The sequence below is a fragment of the Salvelinus namaycush genome, chromosome 9 (genome assembly GCF_016432855.1).
Source record: "Salvelinus namaycush isolate Seneca chromosome 9, SaNama_1.0, whole genome shotgun sequence".
Lineage (NCBI taxonomy): Eukaryota > Metazoa > Chordata > Actinopteri > Salmoniformes > Salmonidae > Salvelinus > Salvelinus namaycush.
In genome coordinates, this window is record NC_052315.1 from 44050148 (window position 1) to 44073174 (window position 23027).

The 23027-nt window shown below is 45.8% G+C and overlaps 1 protein-coding gene across 1 annotated transcript; it reads right to left on the reverse strand.

Annotated features, from left to right (window-relative positions):
- Nucleotides 1-1302: 1302 nt before the first annotated feature.
- ccnd2a (cyclin D2, a) lies at nt 1303-22691 on the reverse strand. Its single transcript, XM_039000642.1, has 5 exons — nt 22298-22691; nt 20695-20910; nt 17219-17378; nt 8548-8696; nt 1303-2298 (listed from the first exon to the last, which is right to left on the reverse strand). The coding sequence occupies exons 1-5, from the start codon at nt 22490-22492 to the stop codon at nt 2125-2127; spliced, it is 894 nt and encodes a 297-aa protein (XP_038856570.1). The 5' UTR covers nt 22493-22691; the 3' UTR covers nt 1303-2124.
- Nucleotides 22692-23027: the final 336 nt, after the last annotated feature.

A 23027-nucleotide genomic window follows, 5' to 3' on the forward strand; every position in this document is an offset into this window, starting at 1 on the left:
TTAGTTATTTGTTAAAACACACGAAAAATGGTCAGACGCCCCTTTCACCTTGCACTTTTCTTTATTTCGGAATGTTTTTAGATCGGAATGTGCTCATGTCATAAGGTGTTAGGCATTATTTTGACACTTGCTTGCCAAGTGGGTACATCTGAATGTGGGAAACCAGCCCTACAAAGTAAAAGCTAACAAGAAAACAGAAAGCATCCATAGATCCCCACACCGTAACCATTTCATTTGTCCATTGGGGAGCGTGTTTTCAAAGTGCTTTGCTGTTGAAATCACAGGCGTGTTGAAATAACTCTATGAGGGACTACAGATGCATTGATCACAAATCTTCCCCTGCTCCAATACATTTTTCTCTCCTCTATTGAACCCAGAAAGTTCATTCTCAAATAATGAGTCTGGTTTTGATCCTAATATGCCACCCGTGGCCTCAGTCTGCCCAAAACGCAGAAATCAGATAGATGTCATATGAGGCTTTTAGGCTCCTCTCCTGTATCTTCCAGCAACTCCACTACATCTCCTTCCTCTACACAGCAGCACGCTTCTGCACTGCAACAAACCCTTTCTTTCCATCTATACCTGTCCACCCCCCAAACCCCCTACAACCACCACAGACCACAGGCCTCCCCTCTCCTCTGAGATACTAATGTACCATCAAGAGGGGCACACACTCCTCCCTGCTGACGCTAAGCAGCCTGAAGCTCCTTCCGTAACAAACAAAAAAAAACTCAACAACATAAAAATACAAACGCTATTTGATTGGTATGTTGGCAGTGAAAAACACAAACACCTCGAATGAAACTTCTGAAAGCAGACGGTCCATTGCCAAACTCCTCTAGACAAAAACGAGGGAACACAGCCGCTCCTCTCTCTCTCACCCACTAAGTGGACTCAGACCCCAGCTTTTTGTCGGCCGACAACGCATATTAACTTAAGGCAGTGATATAACATAGATGCCCTGCAGAGAATGAGTCTTCTGCCTGTTCCATAGTCTACCACTAGTCTAGTCTTTCCACTCAAGCGCCAAGCCATAACACTTCCACACACACACACACACACACACACACACACACACACACAGTTGAGCTGATACAAAAATCTCACATCATGGCAGTTACACCCACACAGATGCACGCACGCACACACACACACACACACACACACATGTAACAGTATAACTTTACTACGTCCCCTCGCCCCGACCTCGGGCGCGAACCAGGGACCCTCTGCACACATCAACAACGGTCGCCCACGAAGCATCGCTCCACAAAGGCCACGGCCCTTGCAGAGCAAGGGGCAACACTACTAATAGGTTTCAGAGCAAGTGACGTAACTGATTGAAACGCTACTAGCGCGTACCCGCTAACTAGCTAGCCATTTCACATCCGTTACACACACACGAACAATCAGCCTGACATAAAGAGCTTATTGACGTCTATTACTCTATATTCACAAATACGTTTCTTAATAATAATAATCATAATAATGTAATTCACTATTATATACTTGGCTGTTCCATGGACCCTACTTGTCTCTTTCTTAGTACAACACTCTGCAATTCCTGCAAAGTGCTCCCCTCGTCACCAACACACAGCCAAACCATGCCACGTTGAGACCTGCCATTCACGGTCAGCGGAGCCCTTATTGGGCTCCTATCTCCGGTAGACCAACATTAACCAAAATAATTAACCAAACAAAACAGAAAAACCTTGCCCCGATTGTGATCCCATATATGCAAGCCTCGAATGGTCTCCCCAAACATTTTTGAACTCCTTATTATTAAGCTATTGTTGTCTTATTCGATATAACTTTATTATGACTATACAATCAAAAACAGAACGCAACATATAATTGGCTTGCCTTCTGTATATCTGAGGCACCATAGAGCGTCCTCATATCAATTCATAGCTTTTAAAGTATATCTATTTTATATCTAAAAATAGCTTTCCTTTCATACAATACGTGGGCGCATGTTTTTATATTACAAAATAAAAAAATCTCTAAAAATATTTTGCAAGCATTTCTTTTCAAGGGGTAGTTTGTTTTTGTCGTTTTTGTTTTTTGTTGTTTTTTTATGTTGATTTGATGCGTATTCCGGATGCGCTGCTTCTCTTTGCAGGCTCACAAGTTGATGTCGCGAACATCCGTTGGGGTGCTGGACTGATCCAGCTCGTCCATGGTCTTACTGCTGGGGCCACGCTGGACCTGCTGCTGCTGCTGTTGCTGCTGCCGCCCCTCGCGCAGGCTGCTCACCAAAACCCTCTCAATCTGCTCCTGACACTCCTTCAGACAGTCCTGCAACACACAACCAAACAGACATGTCCGTCAATATAGGAACCGTGCACAGTACACATGGATATGCAAATACAGTCAGATGAACATATATACACACACACACACATTATTCCACAAATACAAAAAACCTTCCAAATTATAGCCAAAGCAAACATTGGAATATTTTGTAGATTACTTGATTAGCATATAGGGTCACAGCCACTTATCTGCCTGTTATTTTATAAGGTAACTTATCCTTTCCATAATACATAGCCCCAGCCCTGACAGAACAGAAGTGACACAAACCTTCAGTCTCCTAACTGTACCGTGCTGTACTGTACGGGGCCCCTGGGAACTGAGCCCATGCAGGGTTTGGATGACCGCTACCCTGCCTGCCGCCCCCACAGACAGCTAAGGCTGAGCGGAGAAGAGGACCAGGCCAAGCATTACCTCAGCCCACTATGGCCCAGCACTGAACACGCCTCCCCCATCTCCCTATTCATCCCACGCACAACACACCAGTAGCCTTGACAACGGTGAAAACACAGGTATAGGCCCCAGTGCTGAAGCTAAGCTATGTTAATTACATCCACTATCCTGTGGGAACACAAAGGTGGTGCTTTTTTAACGAGAGCCAGTCTCTGCCTGCAGGGGGCCACCTGAGAGCCAGGCAGATTGTGTTTCAGCATCAAAGAGAGCCGACGGAACCTGAGAATCTACCAGCGAAAGCACCCTCTCAACACTCCTAAGCCCCCCGTCAGCCTGCTGTGGCCTCAAGGTTCAGCTCTCAGGTTGGAAGTATTAAAGAGGAAGACTTCTGATCTGACTATTAACATAAGATTGCCCTGTAATAACTATGCGTATGGCTTGCAGTGTATGACACTGCTGCCCTCTGGTGGTTTAAAACAGCAACGCACCCTCAGCCTTCCCTCCCCCTGTCCTCTGTTGGTCTTAAAGGCCCAATATCAAATCATTTCTGGGTAATTAAGTACCTTACTATATTAGTTTTCCATTCAAATTATCAAAAAGAAGAAAAAGTAGCTTTTTAGCAAAAAACTATTTCTCAAGCTAACATTTTGCTAGGACTGTCTGGCAGAGAGATTTGGAACTCTCTTTGTTATTGGTTTATTAACTAATATAGCGCTTGGTGATGTCACCAGGCAAGCCAAAACCCCACCCACGCAAAACCTGCTGATTAAAAAGGCAATGTGTCGATTGTATTTTCAAACAGGAACTATCAGGAAAAAAACACAGATCAAATGTTCTCACACTTTTACAGCGTTTAGGTTCATCAGCTGTTGTTCCGATATGATAGAAAACATGGGGCAAAACTGCATTTTGACTGCACGGGGCCTTTAAGCACACAGGGGTGGCTGTGGGAAATATGACTGAGAGAGCCCCATGGCCAGAAGCTTATGGAGAGGGGAACATTCCTTTGACATTTACAGGTAATTTAAACCTGATGGGCCACCGTTTGAACCTGGTTTATATGGCTTCTGGGCCTGGGCAAGTGTTGCCTGCTGCCTTGGTGAAATGAGAACAGAGGCCTATCACATGGGAATTGCTCCTCAGGAGTTGAACGCGGCTGAGTGACGAAAGGTCACCATGTCAAAGGTCACAATGCCAGAATCTCCAGGAAAAGCCTTGAGCTAACGAACGCCACACCTATAATGCACTACTTAGGCTAGATTAACTGAGCATATTATTATGATTCTGTATTTGCGCCAAATTGAGGACAAGGCAAATGAATCAGATCAATGGGCTCAATTCATACCTAAATAACAGTTAAGACATTCTTTGATTTTCTACCTCTAGTGACCCTGGATGGGGACAGATGTGAGAAGGCTGTGTGAGGGCTAGGGTTAGTGGGCCTAGGAGTGGGGCTGTAAGACCACTAACATGTTGAGGGGGCCTCAGGCGTCTGACCTGGAGGAAACCCGACCGTCACCCAGCATCCCCATAATCTGCTCCAGGGGTGCCCAACTTCCCACCAACATGTGCTCCATTAGTTTTAAAAAAAATTTTTTAAAGCACAAAACATGTTTTGTGTTTTACCGCAAGAATGCAGGCCTTTACTTCTTAAAAGACATTCCCCTCTCTGCTGCTCTTTATAGCTGCAGATTGGACCTAATGCCAAGGCCCACATGCTTCATTTGAGAACCTTTAATGGCTTCAATGTGTGACTACTGGAAACACCAATATTGTTTTCAGATAGGTTTTTAGGTATCTAGATCCTAAGGAAGGCAGCGTTGGAAATACACTGGGAACAAAGTAGGAATTTTGTACCCAATCCTGAGTCCCCATTCCCCCACTGCCACCCCTTAATTCAAGTCTGACACCAACAGGCTCCCGAACAGCTTCTATCCCCAAGCCATAAGACTTGCTAAATCACTAACAAAATGGCTAGCTGACCCTTGTATTCGATTTTTGCACTGTCTATGCCCACTCACAGGGCCCTACACACTCACGCACACTGACACTGACACTGACACTGACACACACACACACATTTATACTGACGCTACACACACACCCATCCACTCACTATCATCATATTCGCTGCTGCTACTCTGTTTATCATATACCTGATGCCTAGTCACCTTACCCCTATACAGTACAGTAACCCCTACCACTCCAGTATCCCTGCACATGGGGCAGCAGGTAGCCTAGTGGTTAGAGCGCTGGACTAGTAACCGAAAGGTTGCAAGATCGAATCTCTGAGCTGACAAGGTAAAAATCTGTCGTTCTGCTCCTGGACAAGGCAGTTAACCCACTGTTCCTAGGCCGTCACTGAAAATAAGAATTTGTTCTTAACTGACTTGCCTAGTTAAATAAAGGTAAATTATATATATTTTTAATTGTAAATATGGTCCTGGAACTGACTGACCCTGTATATAGCATGCTTACTTCTCATGTTCTTATTTTTATTCCTTGTGTGTTTTTGTTCTACTTTGTGTTATTTTTAGTCCTACATTGATATTGTTGACTTTATTGTTAGGTTCAGAGCTAGCAAGAAAGGTGTTTCACTGTACTTGTGCACGTTAAAACTTGAAACTGAAACAGAACTCCACCCAAAGACAGCCATATCTATAAAGATGATTTTGACAGTCAAATCAAACAGCCATGTGAGGAGGAACCACGCTGCTCGGATTATCCACAGGCATCCACTGTGACGTCACAGCGCCCAAAGGAGGAAGTCGAGCAGACCGCCAAAACCAGAGGGAAAAATGTGTGAAACCGTGGAATTTTTTAACTACTGTACCACACTTGGCAGTGCTACTCTGTGCCGAGACCGAGGCTGAGACAGCATGCTGTGTGTTTAGGAGGCGTGTCATGCTATACCCTGGAGGGTATGCCCAACCCATGACCTGATGTAGAACCCATGACCCATGACCCCATGTTGAGCAATGTCATGTTTGAGCATCACAAGGTGCTATCCCATTCCTTTTGGCTATAGTTCTAAGAGTGACACACACATTAATAGATACATCATTGTTCAATATACACAAATTCCAGATGAAATTACAAATAACTTTGGCTAAGAGCAGATCGCAATGTGAGTCAGGAGGGCTGGACGATGAGTGGAGGGGTGCAGGAAGGGAAGAAAAGGGAGAGAGGGGGTCAGGGAAAGAATGAAGGGGCTGTGGAGGACAGGGGTGTGTGTGTGTGTGTGTGTTTCCTGTGTCCTGGTGAGCTACTCTGAGAGAAAAGATGAATGGGAGAGAGGGAGAGGGGACACTTGCCAAGAAAAGCAGACAAAAACGAGGAAACAGTATTCTAGCCCCTCCGTCTCCCCCTTCCTCTCTTCCTGTCTCAGCCTGCTGTGTGCTAGAACAGAGAAAGACCTTCTGCGCATTGAGCTTCAATGGATGTTTCAGATTAACGGAGCTACAGTATGTTTTCTGTCAAACCACTTTCTATAGTCCTACCTTTCGCTAGCAATGCTTCCGGCTTCTTGGATGTTGAGAATCAAAACAGATGGCAGATGGTAGCACCGTAGATGTCAGCAAAGCAAAACCCCAGCGACAGAGAATCCCTCAGGTCTTACAGGAATCCCAACAAATCGAAACCTCCTAGAAACACAGTTTTCATTCTTCCTCTGTGCCAGCCTCTTGCCCATCATGGCTTGGCGTGACGTCTCACTAACTGGCTGCTGTGCCCGACTGGCTGCTTTCTGTGCCACACCAGGTGTATCTAAGGCTATACACAAATTCCTCTGGGCGGCGGCAGGCGGCAGTGACTTGGCCCCATCGCATATCCTCTCTGAAAACCACCGGCTCTAGATACCACAGATGACAGTGGGGTGCCAAGGGGCGGTGTAGGCATCGGCAGCCAGGTTTTACTTCATATTTTGCCTGGCCATCTCCGTCCCAGCTCAGTGCCATCTCCCCAGCCGGCGCGCCAAACCAAATGTGTGTGCACTTTCATACTCCGTTTCGTACCACACTGATGACTGCTTTCAAATTGATCATTGAGGTGGCGGTAGCCATTAGGATTGAAGCATTAAGTGGCGGAGCTTGGAAAAGGTGGGGTATGTGTAAAATGACACAGCCAGTTATCACCAACTCCTGTTTTTCTGTTATAGCGAGAACATAGACAGAGCAGTGCTAAGTCATCGTCAAGCATCTTCTTTCCAAAAATGCTGTTCTGGCAGACCAGTCTACTGTAGCAGCGTTGTGCTAAAGCTCCTCGGACTCGTGGCATACGTTGCATCACAAGGGCGTCCCTGCTCTGGTGTTTTCTGAATCCATGGCCTGTCTGCATCCAGGAATGTGAGGAACTGATCATGGAGCCGGCAGTCAACTCCCTTGCCTCAAACCTAACACCCCTGGGTCCCAACACACACACACACAGAGGGCCTGTGCTGCTTAGGCCAGCTATTTGTTTTTCCTCGGCTACGGAGCAAGACTTCAGCAGAGATGCATTATTGGGCATGAGAGAGAGGGGGTAATCATCGCAAGTGAGGCGGGACACTGGCCATGCTTCCCTGGTGTCCCTTTTCACACTTCAACAGCTTTCTCCCCTCCTATCCTCCTCTCCCCACAGCGGGAAAGGCCTTGTGAAGCTCAGAGTCTGTCTCTTGCTCTGTCTGGCGTTAAGTTTAGCCAGAGAGAGCCAGCCAGAACAGAGGCCCATGCAGCTCAGGCAGCCTCGGCCCCACACCCTCATGCCCCTAGGTCTCCCCCCCCCCCCCCCCCCAAGCCACAGCAGGGTGGACTGGCATTACAGGCCCCCATTCAGGACAGAGCAGGCAGCCCTCAGGTCACTCAGTCCGGCCTCACAGGAGGAATGCCCACAACACACGATCCAGGAATGTTAGGATGCTACCGACAGACGAGGTTTTAAATGACAGCACTGTTAACCACCCCCACCCCGCACACCCGCCCTCCCTCACCAACCCCCATCCTGCAGACCCTTCCCCCACCCCCGCAGATAACCCAGCTAGCTCCGCCCGCTCCCCTTCTGACGAAAGCCAGGCACAGGAGCCAGCTGAGGCCCAGCCTGGATGTCTGTGTTTGGACTGAGCTGAGCGCCCCTCCACCACCACCCCGCCACAGTGCTGCTCTACCCCCAGAACCACACATAGGGCGGCCTGGCTCTGCTTCCCCAGTTTGCGTGGATTAACAGCTCTTTTATATCAGGCGTGGGCTGCTGCCTGGGCTGTCGGAAACTAACCTGGATTGAAGGGGGAAATCACAGGATGACATTTCACTACCTTTGCATAGCAACTCCACGCAGACGTGGCATGTGACCTTTTGGGATGAATTAGGTGGAACGTGAGCTACGTTTCGATTGACAGACCCAGTCAAAGGCTGTCTATCAATCGTAAATCAGTGGTTGAGGTATTTCTGTATGGGCTGGCGCAGCGGTCTAAGGCACTGCATCTCAATGCAAGAGGCGTCACAACAGTCCCTGGTTCGAATCCAGGCTGTATCACATCCGGCCATGATTGGGAGCCCCATAGGGAGGCGCACAATTGGCCCAATGAAAAATAAATTATAATTTGCAGGAGATGCTGATTGGCTGAATGGATCAAAGACTTAGTTGTGGTTCAACTTTGACTCATATATTTCAAATGAACTTTACTGTAAGTGCAGGTACTCAGATGTACCCAACTGAATAATGCTTCTGAGAAAGAGTCCGTGAATAGACGTCAACCTCTGCTCTTACTCTACTGATCAGGCTGAGAAAATATCCCAGAAAAGAAAAATATACATTTGAAAGAGCATTCTCCTACATCAGATTTGGATAGAAAGACAGGTCACTCACCACTTCAGTGTTGGTGATTTTGGCCAGCAGGTCTGTGAGACTGTCCCCCCACTGTGACTGGTCACCCGAGTCCAACTGAAGGCCACAGATAGCCGCTCCCACACTGCCTGTGGCGATCATGGACGGGGGGTACATTGCGAAGTTGAAGTCTGTTGGAGGACAAAAAAACACGCTGATGAGTCATATGCAAATACACACGCATGAAAAAGTTGTACTCTAAGGCTAAATGGCTGTAATGGAGGAAGCATTTGTCCATCTGCTCAAAAACAGTTCTATAGAGGTAAAACTGATTTCAAAAAGGTACCCAGCCCGAAAGCTTTATAACATGTCCATTTTAGAGGAACATATCCCCAGTTCAAACACCTTTACACTGATTCACACTTCCAGAGATACACACCACACACACACACTACAGGTGAGCCATCAAATGCCACTACATTTAATGAGTGAGAGGTGAATAGTTTTCTTCAAGGGACACAATAGGGGTACAGACAGTACGCTCCCCCTAGAGATCTGATTGGCTAATCTGGCGGTCATAAATAATCCTCTTTAGCTCTGGCTCCCACTAATGACCAGGGCCCTGTGTAATGAGGGTTGTAAAAGAGCTGAAAGGCAAAACCCCAAACCCCCCTGCTCCTCCACCCTTCTGCCCCAGTCACCTTCCCTGGTCTGGCACCTTTTCTTCCAGCTCCTGAGTAAACCGTGCGCTGGCTGAAAAAAGACCCATAGCGCTTAGAAAGGGTGGAATAAAGATCCACAGTCCCTTTGCCAATGCTCACTGCTGTAGGTCCTTTTTCCACGTGTGGTCGCAGGCGTGCGTCTCAAAGACCAATAACCTTGTTAGCTCCCCTCACTGTCATTCATAATGCAAATAAGACAGCTTCGTGAACGGGCCAGGAGACCAGGAAGGGAGAAAAAAAAATCCTTCTACTCCTACGCCCCCCCCAAGTTTCAATTCCTTCTCTCTATCACTCCACTGTCTATCTCTCTTCTCCTGTATTTTTGTCCCTTCTTTCCAGAAACAAGCTGGTTGAGGTGACACACATGCCCAGCTCCTTGTTGCTACAACAGCCAGTGACCTGTATTATCGGAGCTCCTATTTATTTGCATATTGATTGAGTGCAGCCAGCGGCAGGCCTGAGAGGAAAGGCAGGAGAGTGTGTGGCTCCATTGTCTGAAATCATCACCTCATCTCACCCAATTGAGAGACCAGGCAACAGACCCTCTCCACTGATACCAATTCAATCCAATTCAATCCGAGGGCTGTACAAAGAGTAGTGGGTGGGGGGGCTGGGGAGAGTAGGGACAAGTGGGAGAGTAGGGGACAAGGAGGGAGGAGCGGGTGTGAGGGGGGACAACGCTCTGCTGCACATTGGTCTCTAGTCCGTGTCCGGACCCTTTTGAGTCTTTGGTAGAAGAAAAATGTCACCCTCCCACCTCCCCCCACAGCTATTGCACTGTAGCCGGACCACCTATGGGCTTGAGGAGTGGACAGGGCCATAGAGAAACAGCCGGTACATTTACATATTGCCACGCTCCACAGCAGACGCAAACTGTGGCTCTGAGTGTTTCCTTTTCTCGTTATTCTCTCTCCAAATCAAAGAGGTAAAAGTCCTTTGATAACGTGAGGAGCCAGGCGCTTTCTCATGTTGTGGCTCAGTGTTGACAAATAAATGAACTTATTATACACCCCTGGGTTAGCTGCTGGGCCACTGCCACGGGCCGATTTATTAAAGACAACCTCCAGCCAACAGGAACGAGGGCAGAGAACCCAGAGCATTACATCACGACTTTAACAGCAGAGCTTTCTATAGTGAAAAAAAGGACAAAGGCATACATGGACCTATTGTAAGCCTATATGTGCGCACGCTCACGAACACACAAAATAAGCAAGGGGCCTAAGTGGAGCAGTGGGCAGCAAGCAGATTTTTGGCGCCCGGAGGACAAGACAGGTCTGTTGCAGAACAAGGGGCATACGCGTGCAGCCGACGGAGCCTGTTACTCGGGGGCTTGTGGGTCAGTGGTGGCTGCTGCGTGTAGTGGGGGAAGAATGGCTGTATTTTAGGCTAGCCTCATTGATATTCATGCAGACGATAAACAGTGTATGTAGCCTGAGTGGGGACGCCTGCGACGGAAAGCTCCCTGCGAGCAGCGGCTGGCTGGCCCGGCCTTCAGGCCTCTCACCCCCGTTCAATGGTTCATTCTCCTCCCCCTCCCCCACAGCATCCATCCCCAGGCCTCCTCTCCGTTCCACTCTGCTCACCCAGCCTGCCTGCCTGGCCTGCCATGCTCACCAGGGCCAACTCCTGGGTGGGTGAGATGCACTGTACACACATTTAAACTTGAGTAACAGCCAAAAAGTTAACAAATATTGTCTAGTGCAACAAATCAAAAGCCTGTGTTCTAAACAGATGTGTATTATTAAAGTGTATTACTATTTTCCTTACTAGGTACATTTTGAGGAGCTGGGCCCTATTGATTCATTAAGGTCATAGACAAACATAATTTTGGGGCCTGGATTTACGCTGTTTTTCACCACTAATGGAGAGGGGCAGGTAGGCAACACAACATTCACAGACATTTAGTTAGACTGTAAACTAGCATGGGTTAGAGAGATGAGGCACTACAAGCTTCACAACTGTGAACTTTGGCTTGTATTGCAGTATGCTTACTACTGCAGCATGGAAAGAGAAAGTTCCTTTCCTAGGAAATATTCATCTGCCACTCTTATCTTAGCAGGTTTCATAATGTTGCCTATTCCATAATAGCAGATCTACACCAACTGAAAAAAAGAAATCCTGAAAGACGAAAGGAGTTTTGGGTCACCACAGCAGAGCCCCAAAGGCACAGTGATTTGCCAGAAACAAAAACAGGAATCCTCCTTAACGGTTGGATCCTGTAACAACTTGCTTCAGTGTTGCACCACCGCGACCCAGAGACTTGAGCAACAGCACTCTGGCTTAGCGTGGGAGGACGCAGACCCCTCCGAACTGGAAGAATATGAATTGGCAGCTTTTGTTTGGAGCCCAGTTAGAATCCCTCATCCCTGGCTTTCTGTTGTTGTGTTTTGTTTCTAGACAGGATTCAACCGATAAGATTGGATAAACAGCTGACCCGAGGCATCTTTACCCAGAAACCCCAGCTGTGCTCAGGGAGACTTCTCATGTCATGAGAACAACATTCAGGTCAAACTCAAAACCCACCAGCCACTAACATTTACTTTACTTCCAAACCTCAGATGTTATTCCTCGTGGATAATGTCCGTCCCTGTAACGGCTGTTCTCCTCCTCTTCGTCCGAAGAGGAGGAGTAGAGATCAGACCAACATGCAGCGGGTTTAGAAAACATAATGAATTTATTAAACGACGAAGACGAACACGAAACACTTGGAATAATTACAAAATAACAAAACGAACGAAGACAGACCTGAACTAGAGAATTTACAAATAACACGAAGAACGTACGAACAGGTATAGACTACAAACCAAAACGCTACAGTCCCGTGTGGTACGAACATACATACAGACACGGAAGACAACCACCCACAAACAAACAGTGTGAACACCCTACCTTTATATGGTTCCCAATCAGAGAAACGTCAAACACCTGTCTCTGATTGAGAACCATATAAGGCTAATTACCAACGACCTAAACATAGAAACACAAAACATAGAATGCCCACCCCAACTCACGCCCTGACCAACTAAACACATACAAAAATAACAGACAACAGGTCAGGAACGTGACAGTCCCCTTAGAAAATACCTCCTAACATACAGTTGAAGTCAGAAGTTTACATACACCTTAGCCAAATACATTTAAACTCAGTTTTCACAATTCCTGACATTTAATCCTAGTAACAATTCCCCTCTTAGTTCAGTTAGGATCACCACTTTATTTTAAGAATGTGAAATGTCAGAATAGTAGTAGAGAGAATGATTTATTTCAGCTTTTATTTCTTTCATCACATTCCCATTGGGTCAGACGTTTACATACACTCAATTAGTATTTGGTAGCATTGCCTTTAAATTGTTTAACTTGGGTCAAACGTTTCGGGTAGCCTTCCACAAGCTTCCCACAATAAGTTGGGTGAATTTTGGCCCATTCCTCCTGACAGAGCTGGTGTAACTGAGTCAGGTTTGTAGGCATCCTTGCTCGCACACGCTTTTTCAGTTCTGCCCACAAATGTTCTATAGGATTGAGGTCAGGGCTTTGTGATGGCCACTCCCAATACCTTGACTTTGTTGTCCTTAAGCCATTTTTGGAAGTATGCTTGGGGTCATTGTCCATTTGGAAGACCCATTTGCGACCAAGCTTCAACTTCCTGACTGATGTCTTGAGATGTTGCTTCAATATATCCACATAATTTTCCTCCCTCGTGATGCCATCTATTTTGTGAAGTGCACCAGTCCCTCCTGCAGCAAAGCACCCCCACAACATGATGCTGCCACCCCCGTGCTTCACAGATGGGATGGTGTTCTTCGGCTTGCAAGCCTCCCCTTATTCCTCCAAACATAACGGTGGTTATTATGGCCAAAAAGTTATATTTTTGTTTCATCAGACTAGAGGATATTTCTCCAAAAAGTACGATCTTTGTCCCCATGTGCAGTTTCAAATTGTAGTCTGGCTTTTTTATGGTGGTTTTGGAGCAGTGGTTTCTTCCTTGCTGAGCGGCCTTTCAGGTTATGTCGATATAGGACTCGTTTTTACTGTGGATATAGATACGTTTGTACCTGTTTCCTCCAGCATCTTCACAAAGTCCTTTGCTGCTGTTCTGGGATTGATTTACACTTTTCACACCAAAGTACATTCATCTCTAGGAGACAGAACGTGTCTCCTTCCTAAACACCTTCCATGGTGTTTATACTTGCGTACTATTGTTTGTACAGATGAACCGTGGTACCTTCAGGTGTTTGGAAATTGCTCCCAAGGATGAAACAGACTTCTGAAGGTCTACAATTTTTTTCATGATGTCTTGGCTGATTTCTTTTGATTTTCCCATGATGTCAAGCAAAGAGGCGCTGAGTTTGAAGGTAGGCCAATTGACTCAAATTATGTCAATTAGCCTATCAGAAGCTTCTAAAGTCATGGCATCATTTTCTGGAATTTTCCAAGCTGTTTAAAGGCACAGTAAACTTAGTGTATGTAAACTTCTGACCCACTGGAATTGTGATACAGTGAATTATAAGTGAAATAATATGTCTGTAAACAATTGTTGAAAAAATTACTTGTGTCATGCACAAAGTAGATGTCCTAACCGACTTGCCAAAACTATAGTTTGTTAACAAGAAATTTGTGGAGTGGTTGAAAAATGAGTTTTAATGACTCCAACCTAAGTGTATGTAAACTTCCGACTTCAACTGTACAAGTAGGCAGGGGCTCAAATCAGAGACTTGCTAGAACAAGTGCAACGTCTACAAATGAATTCCTTGGCCTTATGGTGGATGTATGGGCGAACTGCTCCCAGTCTTTCAGATGAGGTGTTGATTACCACAGTGAAGTGAGGCTAGCTCAGGACATACCATTCTATGACACACGGTGTATCACATTCCTGTGTGCATACTGTGAGAAAGCTTCCTCCAGCCTCAAGGATGGATGCTGAAGACATCAATGGAGTTGGAGCGGACGGAGACAGAGAGGATCGTTGGTAGGAGGAGAATTTATTGGATGCTCTGACTAATCAAATCGGAAGCTTTTTCAGTTAACAAACACTGGTAATAAAGATGAAGGACCTCTGCCATGCAGATCAGTAGAGTCTGAATCATATCTCACTAGAGACGCTAAGGGAGTCTCCAACTCTCCTTCCAACAGGCATTCAGGAAGAAAATGAGAGGGCAGATTTGAGAGGGCAATACCTAACGACTGACTCTCCCTACCTACAGCGGAAACCTATTTACACGGTATTCTACACTCTAATCAAGTGCTTGGGGAGCCCAAGAGTGTCCAAACAGGCTAACTGACAACCTGATGGGGTCTAACGGATCCATTGTGTTACTCCATCTTGCCTAATAACCCGGGTGGACTTCAGGGGTTCGTGACCCACTAGTTTAGGTCACGGTCACACTAACTGCTGTCGAAGCCACATCTCCTTGCATGTTGCAGCAGGTCTCCTCGACCATGTTTGACCACACGGCGCGATCTCTCTCAGGATGACTCCAGTAAAGTAGGATAGATCTGATTATCACCAGACATGTTCAGGCCTATCTGTTTCGTTCCCCAACCCCGTCTTTATATCTATTGAAAGAGAATGGGACAAGAGACCAGGGGGGGGGGGGGGGGGGGGGGGGGGGGGAAGGAGTGCTTGGTGTCTCTGTGGAAGAAGGAGGCCATAATCTCCCTTAATGAGCTTGTTTCTCCACCATTATCCTGTAGGCTGCCCTGGGGAGAAGCTGGTGTTTCCTATGGAGTGCCCCTGCTGTGCTGACCCTTACATGCTTCTGCATATGAAATGTAGGGCCGGATCTTTGTCTCCTTTCTCCTGGGCTCTAGCAGAGCCCTAGACTATTTGCATAGTGCTGAATGGACCCTCCCGCGTTATTAATTAATACTGAAACGGCCTGCGCCGCCTGGCCCGCCGTCGCCACCTGACCAGATCCCCACCGAGTGCCTCGAACGGAACTTTCCCATCAAAAGAGAGGAACCATTAAAATGAGAGGCTTTTTTGTCTCTCCACCTCTCCTCTCTCTTGCTCCCTTGAAAACAGAAGGCTTGGTTTATGCAAGTTTCCCAACAAGAGGGGGTGGAGGTGGGGGTGAGTTCAATCTCTTCTATGCATGAAATACTGAGGCCCCAGGTGATCCTTTGTCAACTCTCTTGCAAATAGCAAAGCCTTAGAAACCTCCTCTTCCAGCGTCACCTTCTCAGCATGTTTGGAGGGGGATTCTCAGGGAGGATTCTCACAAGATAGTTCAGTTGATTTATGGCTGGGAACGTTGCACAAAATGGGTTTTGAATTCCCAGAGATCTTCAGATGCAACAAATTGTTCAACTCACTCTTTGCCTGGATACCGATCTGAGTTCTGAGGAGAGTATTCAGACAAAATGGCCTGCTGCTAATCTCAGTTATCTGCAGCAAGGCTCCCTTCTACAAGACGTCGGGAAGACATCTTCCTCCACGAGACTCGTAAATGTATATCCACGGCCTCATTGAAGCAATTAAGGACAAAGTGCACTGGGAGCCTTGCACAATGTTGCTTTGGGAATAGGTCCGATCACTGACACAGTCGTTCCTCACAGTAATCTCTCCATTGGCACAGAAGAGAAAGAAGGAGAAAATGAGAAAGAGAGAGAGGTAGGAAGAGAGAGAGAGAGAGAGAGAGAGAGAGAGACAGAGAAATGGAGAACAAGAGAGAGGCAGGAAAAGAGAGTGAAAGAGATCGAGAGAGTAGAGTGAGAGAGATGGAAAATTCCATGTCTTCAATGGGACTCTGGCCAGTTCCCATGGAGACCATCAATGTGCTCCGTCTTTCACAACATACACTATCAATTGCACAATCAGAAAAGGGATTCCACATCAAAAGTGGAAATGTTTAGAGACCTGTCACCCTAGCTCCCTTCCATCCATCCATACACACACTCCTCTACCACCACATGGATCTCACCCATGAAGGAGTGTAGGGAGCATTCCTGTGGGGCCAGAGGTGGGACACTGGGGTGGAGTCCAGGGAGGCCTGGGAGGGAGAGGGAAGCCTTGATGCAGCTCTGGATCCCATTACCCCCCATACTGATGGGGTGTGTGCTGGGAGAACCTGCCCCACAAACACTCCCTGAACATGGGAAAGTCATCATGCCCCCAAGCAGTAGGGAGGCGTGAGAAGATGGGGAGATGAAGAGAGAGATGACGACATGACGTGCCTCACTATTCGGCACTGCAGGAACAATATACTCCTCCTCTTTCTCTTTTTTCGCTCTCGCTCTCCTCCTCCTCTCCAGTTCTTCAGATCATATCTCCTGTCACTCCCACGGCTCGATGTTTGATCTTAAAGAAACAATCCAACCTGGAGAGCAGAGGAGACAATGTCCAGTCCCCACCCCCGTCAGATCGTCCCTCGGTCGCGGAGCACACGGGAACACGCAAATCTCCCTTAAACCAGGCCCCTGCCCTTTGAAGTGTCACTCCATGCTCTATTAGCCACTGACATGCCTCGAGAACATGACCGTACCAGACGCCACAGCCGGGAGAGAGAAACACGATGGACGCGGACATGAGACTCTCACAGATACACGTCCTCCATGACACATGCTTTTCTAGACCCCACATATTTTCACAAGGAGGTAATACATCTCACTTAAGTTATAAGGCGTCACGACACTGCATGACGGGCCCACAAAGCAACCTGAATGGGGATCCTCCGGTCATTGTTGATCAGAATGGGATTTAGATTTTGCGTCGAGAGAAGGGGAGACAAGGATATTTTGCAACAGCCGCAACTATGTTGACGCAAGACATCAGCACCTAATTGACTTGGCAGCACATCCATTATCACTCTGACTTGCAAAACGTGGCTCAGGAGCCCAAAAAATAAACGCAAGCCAAAAGTGATATCAGATGGCAACCCACATCCCCATTGGCTCATCTTTTGAGAAAGTAAATGTTTCTAATCAAATGCTATCATTGTCCCCCAGAGAGACTTTAGTAACAATACAGAACGCAACATTGTTTCCTGTCGTACCTGTAGCACAGAGGGCAATGAAGGTCTGCACGTGTTTGCGTATCAGCACTAACTTCTCCTCGGGCAAAGGCAGCTTCCTCACAATGTGCTCTATGAAGTCATTTGGAGTGACAGCCGCCAGGTTCCACTTCAACTTCCCCAGCACCACCAGCTCCCACTCCTAAAACAGAAAGTGAGGGAGAGGAGAGACTGTGTTAGAATGAGAGAGGCTATTAGGCTAAACATTCTGTATATACACGGCACCACCCTAGCTGACACCGAGCCAGGCCCGAGGAGGCTGTACTGTATGTGGCAGGCTGTCTCTTTGCCTGTGTGAGCCCCTAGCCTTGCCCTACCCTGGCCTACCCAGCATAGAAGGTGGAGTGGTTGAGAAGAGAAAGATCGTTATTATATTACTCTCCCTGGCTAGGAAAAAGAGCAAAGCAGGCTGGCTGAGGCAACAGCAGCTCTGACACCCGAACGACCCGAACGCAGGTGACCTCACGACATTCGTCTAGTAGTTTGGCATCTGGGACTTTCCTCAGGAGAGACCTGTGAGGTCTGGGGATTGGATGGGGGTGGGGGGGGGACTCTGAGACTAGCTCTTACTAACATGTTCAAGCCAACAGAGGCAATGAATGGGTTCCTAGCTATATGGCCTTTTGGTCAACTGTCTATGCAGAATGAATGACACAGTATCAATTTTACATGTACAAATGCATGACAAAATGCACAGCAAATAGGTTAGCACAGGATAGCATGGTTTTACCTTCGTCATTAGCTGTTGCAAGCCATTCCATTTTGCCACAGTTATGGCCTGCTTTGCTACTTTGGGCACCTAACAATTCATTACACCCCATCTAAATGAACATTGACACTGGCTCTGTATTCGATAATGTTAAACAGACGCCAAACAGAGCTAATTTACAACGATGTGTAGCTCACCAGGTACCCAGACAAAACAACTCTATACCTAATGTTTGACATTAACAGCATAAAAGGAGATGCTTCAAATAAAAAAATGCAACAATTAGCATAACTATAAGCGACAGATTCACCAGACCCAATTAACTTTAACTTTCAACTGTGAGCTGTAGCCTCAACTGCCCTTTCCCAATGTCTACCAGTAATAGCCAATGACATTTAGGCCGAGCTTAATTTACATGGTTTTAATTTCTTGGGGGGGGGGGGGGGGGGGGGGTGAGAGGTTATGTTTGAGTTGTACGGTTGCCCTCGCTTTCTTAGAGAAGAAAGGGTGAGTAACGGAAGAAGCTGGTGACTAATTTGGGAGGAATTGTGTGGTTCGGACTGTCCTTGTGACTAGGAGCTAGTGATTTTCCCCTTCAGAGAGCCACATGGTTCTTAGTCATGAGATGACGCCGGTCCAATGTGGCAGCCATTAACTGCTCTCAGAGCTCCATGACACGGTAACTCTGGACCGATGACTACATTTCATTCCCAATCTCAGGTGAACTGTATCTCTCCTCTCTTCTGAAAGGGGACCACACACTGGATGGCGCAAGCGGCACTTAACGTCCAGATGATACTTCCCTATGATATCCCCACTTCAGTTTCACAGGGTGTTGCGTTTCCCTATCAACTTACATAGAACGGTTGCAAACTGCTAAGGTTCAGTGTGTCACTTCTTAACAATACCACAGATACCGCTGTGAAAGAAGCCATTGACAAATTTGATTCTGCAGTTAGAATTCAAGGACTCAATTAGGAATTGTATAGATAAGATGGCCCTGACTACGACCTAACTCTTGTCCGCACTCCGCAGTGTTTCCCAGACAGAGAGAGAGAGAGACAGAGACAGAGAGAAACGGAGAGAGAGACAGACAGACAGAGAGAGAGAGAGAGAGAGAGAGAGAGAGAGAGAGAGAGAGAGAGGAGACAGAGAGAGAGAGAGCGAGAGAGAACTTTGCAACACACCCTCCAATGCAGTGCTTCCGGGTCACACCTTCTGGGTGACATTGTGGTTTCTTTTACAAGAAATTGTTACCAAAGATGGGGCCAAAAAACGATCACATGGGCTGAGCAGCTGATCTCCTGTTTCCTGTGCCTATTTGTGAGCCAAAAGACTGCCTTATAGAGAAGCTGGCTGTGAACACACCCAAGCAGCCCACATGAAACCATCTCAAGGACATGGTGCACCACTTCTCCTCTCACCCAGGCCTAAACAACATGAGTATGGGTGGATACAGCCCAGCCCGGTTCCCAGCTAAAGGTAGTTCTTCACCTCATGTTGATCCTGCTTCTGTCAGCATGTAATATAATGACAACTAATGATAGATAGTTGCTGAGGTTGTCTCGCCTAGCCACTAAACTGGTCCAGGGCCTGTCATCACAGGGAATGGCTGGCATCTCCAGCCCATACCTACTTAGTAACAAAGCGTTGGGATCAGCAGCACCCCATCTTAAATTAACACTGCCGCTGGCTGCAGGAATCAACTGAGGAGCCGGGCCAGGCCCAGGCAGGCCCTGAGCTCTCAGCCTCCACGGCTGAATCATATGTGACTTATTTCACATCATGAGTGGGATTCACTGTTGTTTATTAAATAATGTTTATAAAACTGATGTGAAAAACAGACTATTTAAATGTTTGGGGGTGAACTATCTAACAACTGGTACGTCTGGTCCACCATGACCCTATGACCTTGCCAAGGGCTCTAACTTTGGGGTACCAAGGACTGCAGAAAGAACCCTAACCAAAACAAGCAGGATGTGATCACACCAGGTCAAGTGAAACCTTGCTGTGAGCACCTACAGCCAAGTCATCCAATGAACAAATCTCATGCCGAATTGTAATGTAAAAAGTATTGTATGCATGTAATAAACATCTTTATTCTACCACATTGGAAAAGGTGCTTTTTGAAGCAGGATCTACAAAAAACAGTAACAGTGTCCATTCTGTGAGGACATCTAGGTCAAACCTTGAGTGAGGCAAACTTTTGAGGTTAAAGACAAAACGGTGTTTGCCAGGACAATCAAAATGTGAGACTTCCTCTCTGCAGACTACAGCCTCTGAAGATCACTCACTCGATCCAAAACTTGGCTTCAACTCAACACTGACCTCGACCTACTGCAAATACTTGCCACTAGATGGCGATGGAGACCACTGTACAAAAACCTACTGTACAGTCCAATATTACAGAGCTCTTGGGGGACAAACACTCTGGGTCCTACAGTGATGGGGCCAAAAATGGTCAGATAAACAATTGATTTACATGGAATCTAGGTTTGCTGATAAATCTAGGATTGCTGATGATCTCCATGAATCTCCATGCATGTAAATAGGGCCAACATAGTTTTTTACAAGAAAATAATATGAATAAATATAAAAAAAGATATATGTAGGTGGCTTTTGAGATATGGCTCATAGCATAAGCATTGATTACATTAACAATTAGCTATGAGTTTCATATAGATGTTGACAATGTCATAATAACAATCTGAAATTGAATAATTTTTGTTGGCAGAAACCAACTGCTTACCAGCAACTCCTGTGGTCTGATGGAGTTATCAGTGTAGATGCAGAGTTTCTCTGCAGTTAATGGACGAGTTTCTTTCAGTTTGGATGCAAGGAACATGCAAACTGCTCCAAGAAGTTGCAGATTACACTTTCTGGTTGGAACCGCGGCTAAAAATCTGTCCAAGTAGTTCATTGCCAAGGGAAACACCTCTTCCTCGCACTTCTGTTCTTCACAAACCTAGAGAGAGAGGCGACTCGTGACAATGTGCAGCATTTGGCATCATCAAATTCCAGTTATTTCAATTACAATTTCAATTGTTCAATTCATGTGAAACATAAAAATCATAACGAAATTATGGAAATAATGTAATAGCCAGATATGCATATCCATTATTTGAAACGCGTTGGGACCTGGCCAAGAATTGAGCCCAGCCCAGAGTTGTTTGTTGCGACATCATCAATACATTCTAAATGGATTATTTTCTATGTTTTAAAAAGGTCTCCGGCACAGGCTGTCAATGCACTCGCCTTCCTTCAGTTCATTCAGTAAGAAATGAATTCAAGTCACAATCACCCCAGCCAAAAAACACCCAAGCACCACAGTAGCCTATACGGAAACTCTTTTTTTTCTCCTTCGTCATATTTTCATAAAATATTTAAAAATATTAATAAATTGTCTACATCTATCGTTTTCACATCATAATGAACACCAATGTCTTTCACATCAGACCCGACAATTGATAAACATGTAATTTGAAGTTCAATGCGAAATAATTGTCAAATTTAAAACGAAGTAGCATGCGGTTGCTCTCGAGTGCGTCACCGCCAGGTCGAAATATTTTTTCCTAAATTAATATAAAATCTTTAATGAATCCTAGTCAAATACCTCTTACATGAAAATAAAGCTCAGACGGTTGGGTTTCTTTTCAGACCATTCCAAACTGATTATGTCAAACAAAGTGTAAAAAATCTAACTTAATTCCTGGGTGACGGACTTCAATGCGGAGACCAGAGGAACAGATAGGCCCGCGCCCATTCCGCGACCCGATATTTAAAAAATAAATAGAAAATGTTTGCTAAATATTTCGGATTATTTTCAATTATGACTATGTAGTTTAGACACTGCTCTTTCACTTCGGACACGTTTTAACTGCTGTTATAGCGTTTATGACACTGTAAAATCGTCATTAAAACTGCAACAGTTCCAATAAAAACCAACATGGCGTTAGAATATAGGCTAGAATAGGGCAAGGATTAACTGCATACGTGTTCATGGAAATATTTTGGCAATCTAAAACATAACAAAATAATCCAGGGCACCTTTCCTAGATCAGACATATGCAAAGAACAACTTTATCTGGTGATATACACCACTGTAACCGCATGTCTATGTATCTCTATCAAAATCGTAGGTGACTTGGTTCAAATATGCTAGATAATAAAATCATATAAATACTAGTTGATTATATGCTATCAGGATTGTCTATTTGGCAATGTGATATGCAACACTCTTTCTCACACCATGCAAACCTGACAAAATGACAGTGAAAAGTCCGATGTTAGTGTTTTGAGATGAGTCGTAGGCACGGAAATAGCCTACAGAGTTGAAGTGTTTCGGTACAAACCTCCAGCATCCAAGTCGCAACCATCCTCCTCATAAATGGCTGAATATCTTTCTGAACGCACTTGAAATAAGAACATTGTGGAAGAAAACGTTCTTCAATGGTCAACAGCCTTTGTAATACCCTGTCATCACACAGAAGATTCGGATCAGGACTAGCTCTTACGATGGTGTCCACTTCGAGGCAAAGCAGCTCCATGGTCGTTTCAGTTTTTAAAAAGTTGGGTTATTCTTGTGAAAATACTATAGCAATATTGCTAGATTCAAATAAACTGGAAAGAAAGTATTTTGGAGGCATAAAGTGAGACTGCAGGGCTCCCAAGAGTTGTCCTGCCTCTCCTTGCGAACTTTTTCCTCTCCCCCACAGTTCACTTCTACTTTCTTCTGGCTGGATACGTTTGAAGCCTGCCTTTACTGACCATGACGCAAGCCGCAAATCTCATTATGTAGAGCAGTTGCCCAGACGCAACATGCTCTCATCAAACATTTGTTACTCTTTTCTCTAGGCTACACTTTTACTTTACAACTATATACTTTATATTTATTTATTTTATCATGATAAAAATCTATATGACCACAATCAAAACCCCACCCCCACACATGCGTCAAATTTACAAATAGAGACAATTCACATGGATAAAAGTCTATATTTATATCAACTGATTAATTATACAATGTTCATGTATGCATAAATAAGTCCAGCAAGTGCTTGAGTTAAAACTCGTCAAGGGAAC

What these genes read in the sequence shown, in the direction of transcription:
- ccnd2a (XM_039000642.1), bottom strand. Translation starts at nt 22,492, where the DNA reads ATGGAGCTGCTTTGCCTCGAAGTGGACACCATCGTAAGAGCTAGTCCT. An exon ending in TTGCGACTTGGATGCTGGAG is followed by an intron (nt 20,911 to 22,297) that starts GTTTGTACCGAA and finishes CTCTCTCTCTAG; the next exon opens with GTTTGTGAAGAACAGAAGTG. An exon ending in TCAGACCACAGGAGTTGCTG is followed by an intron (nt 17,379 to 20,694) that starts GTAAGCAGTTGG and finishes TTTCTGTTTTAG; the next exon opens with GAGTGGGAGCTGGTGGTGCT.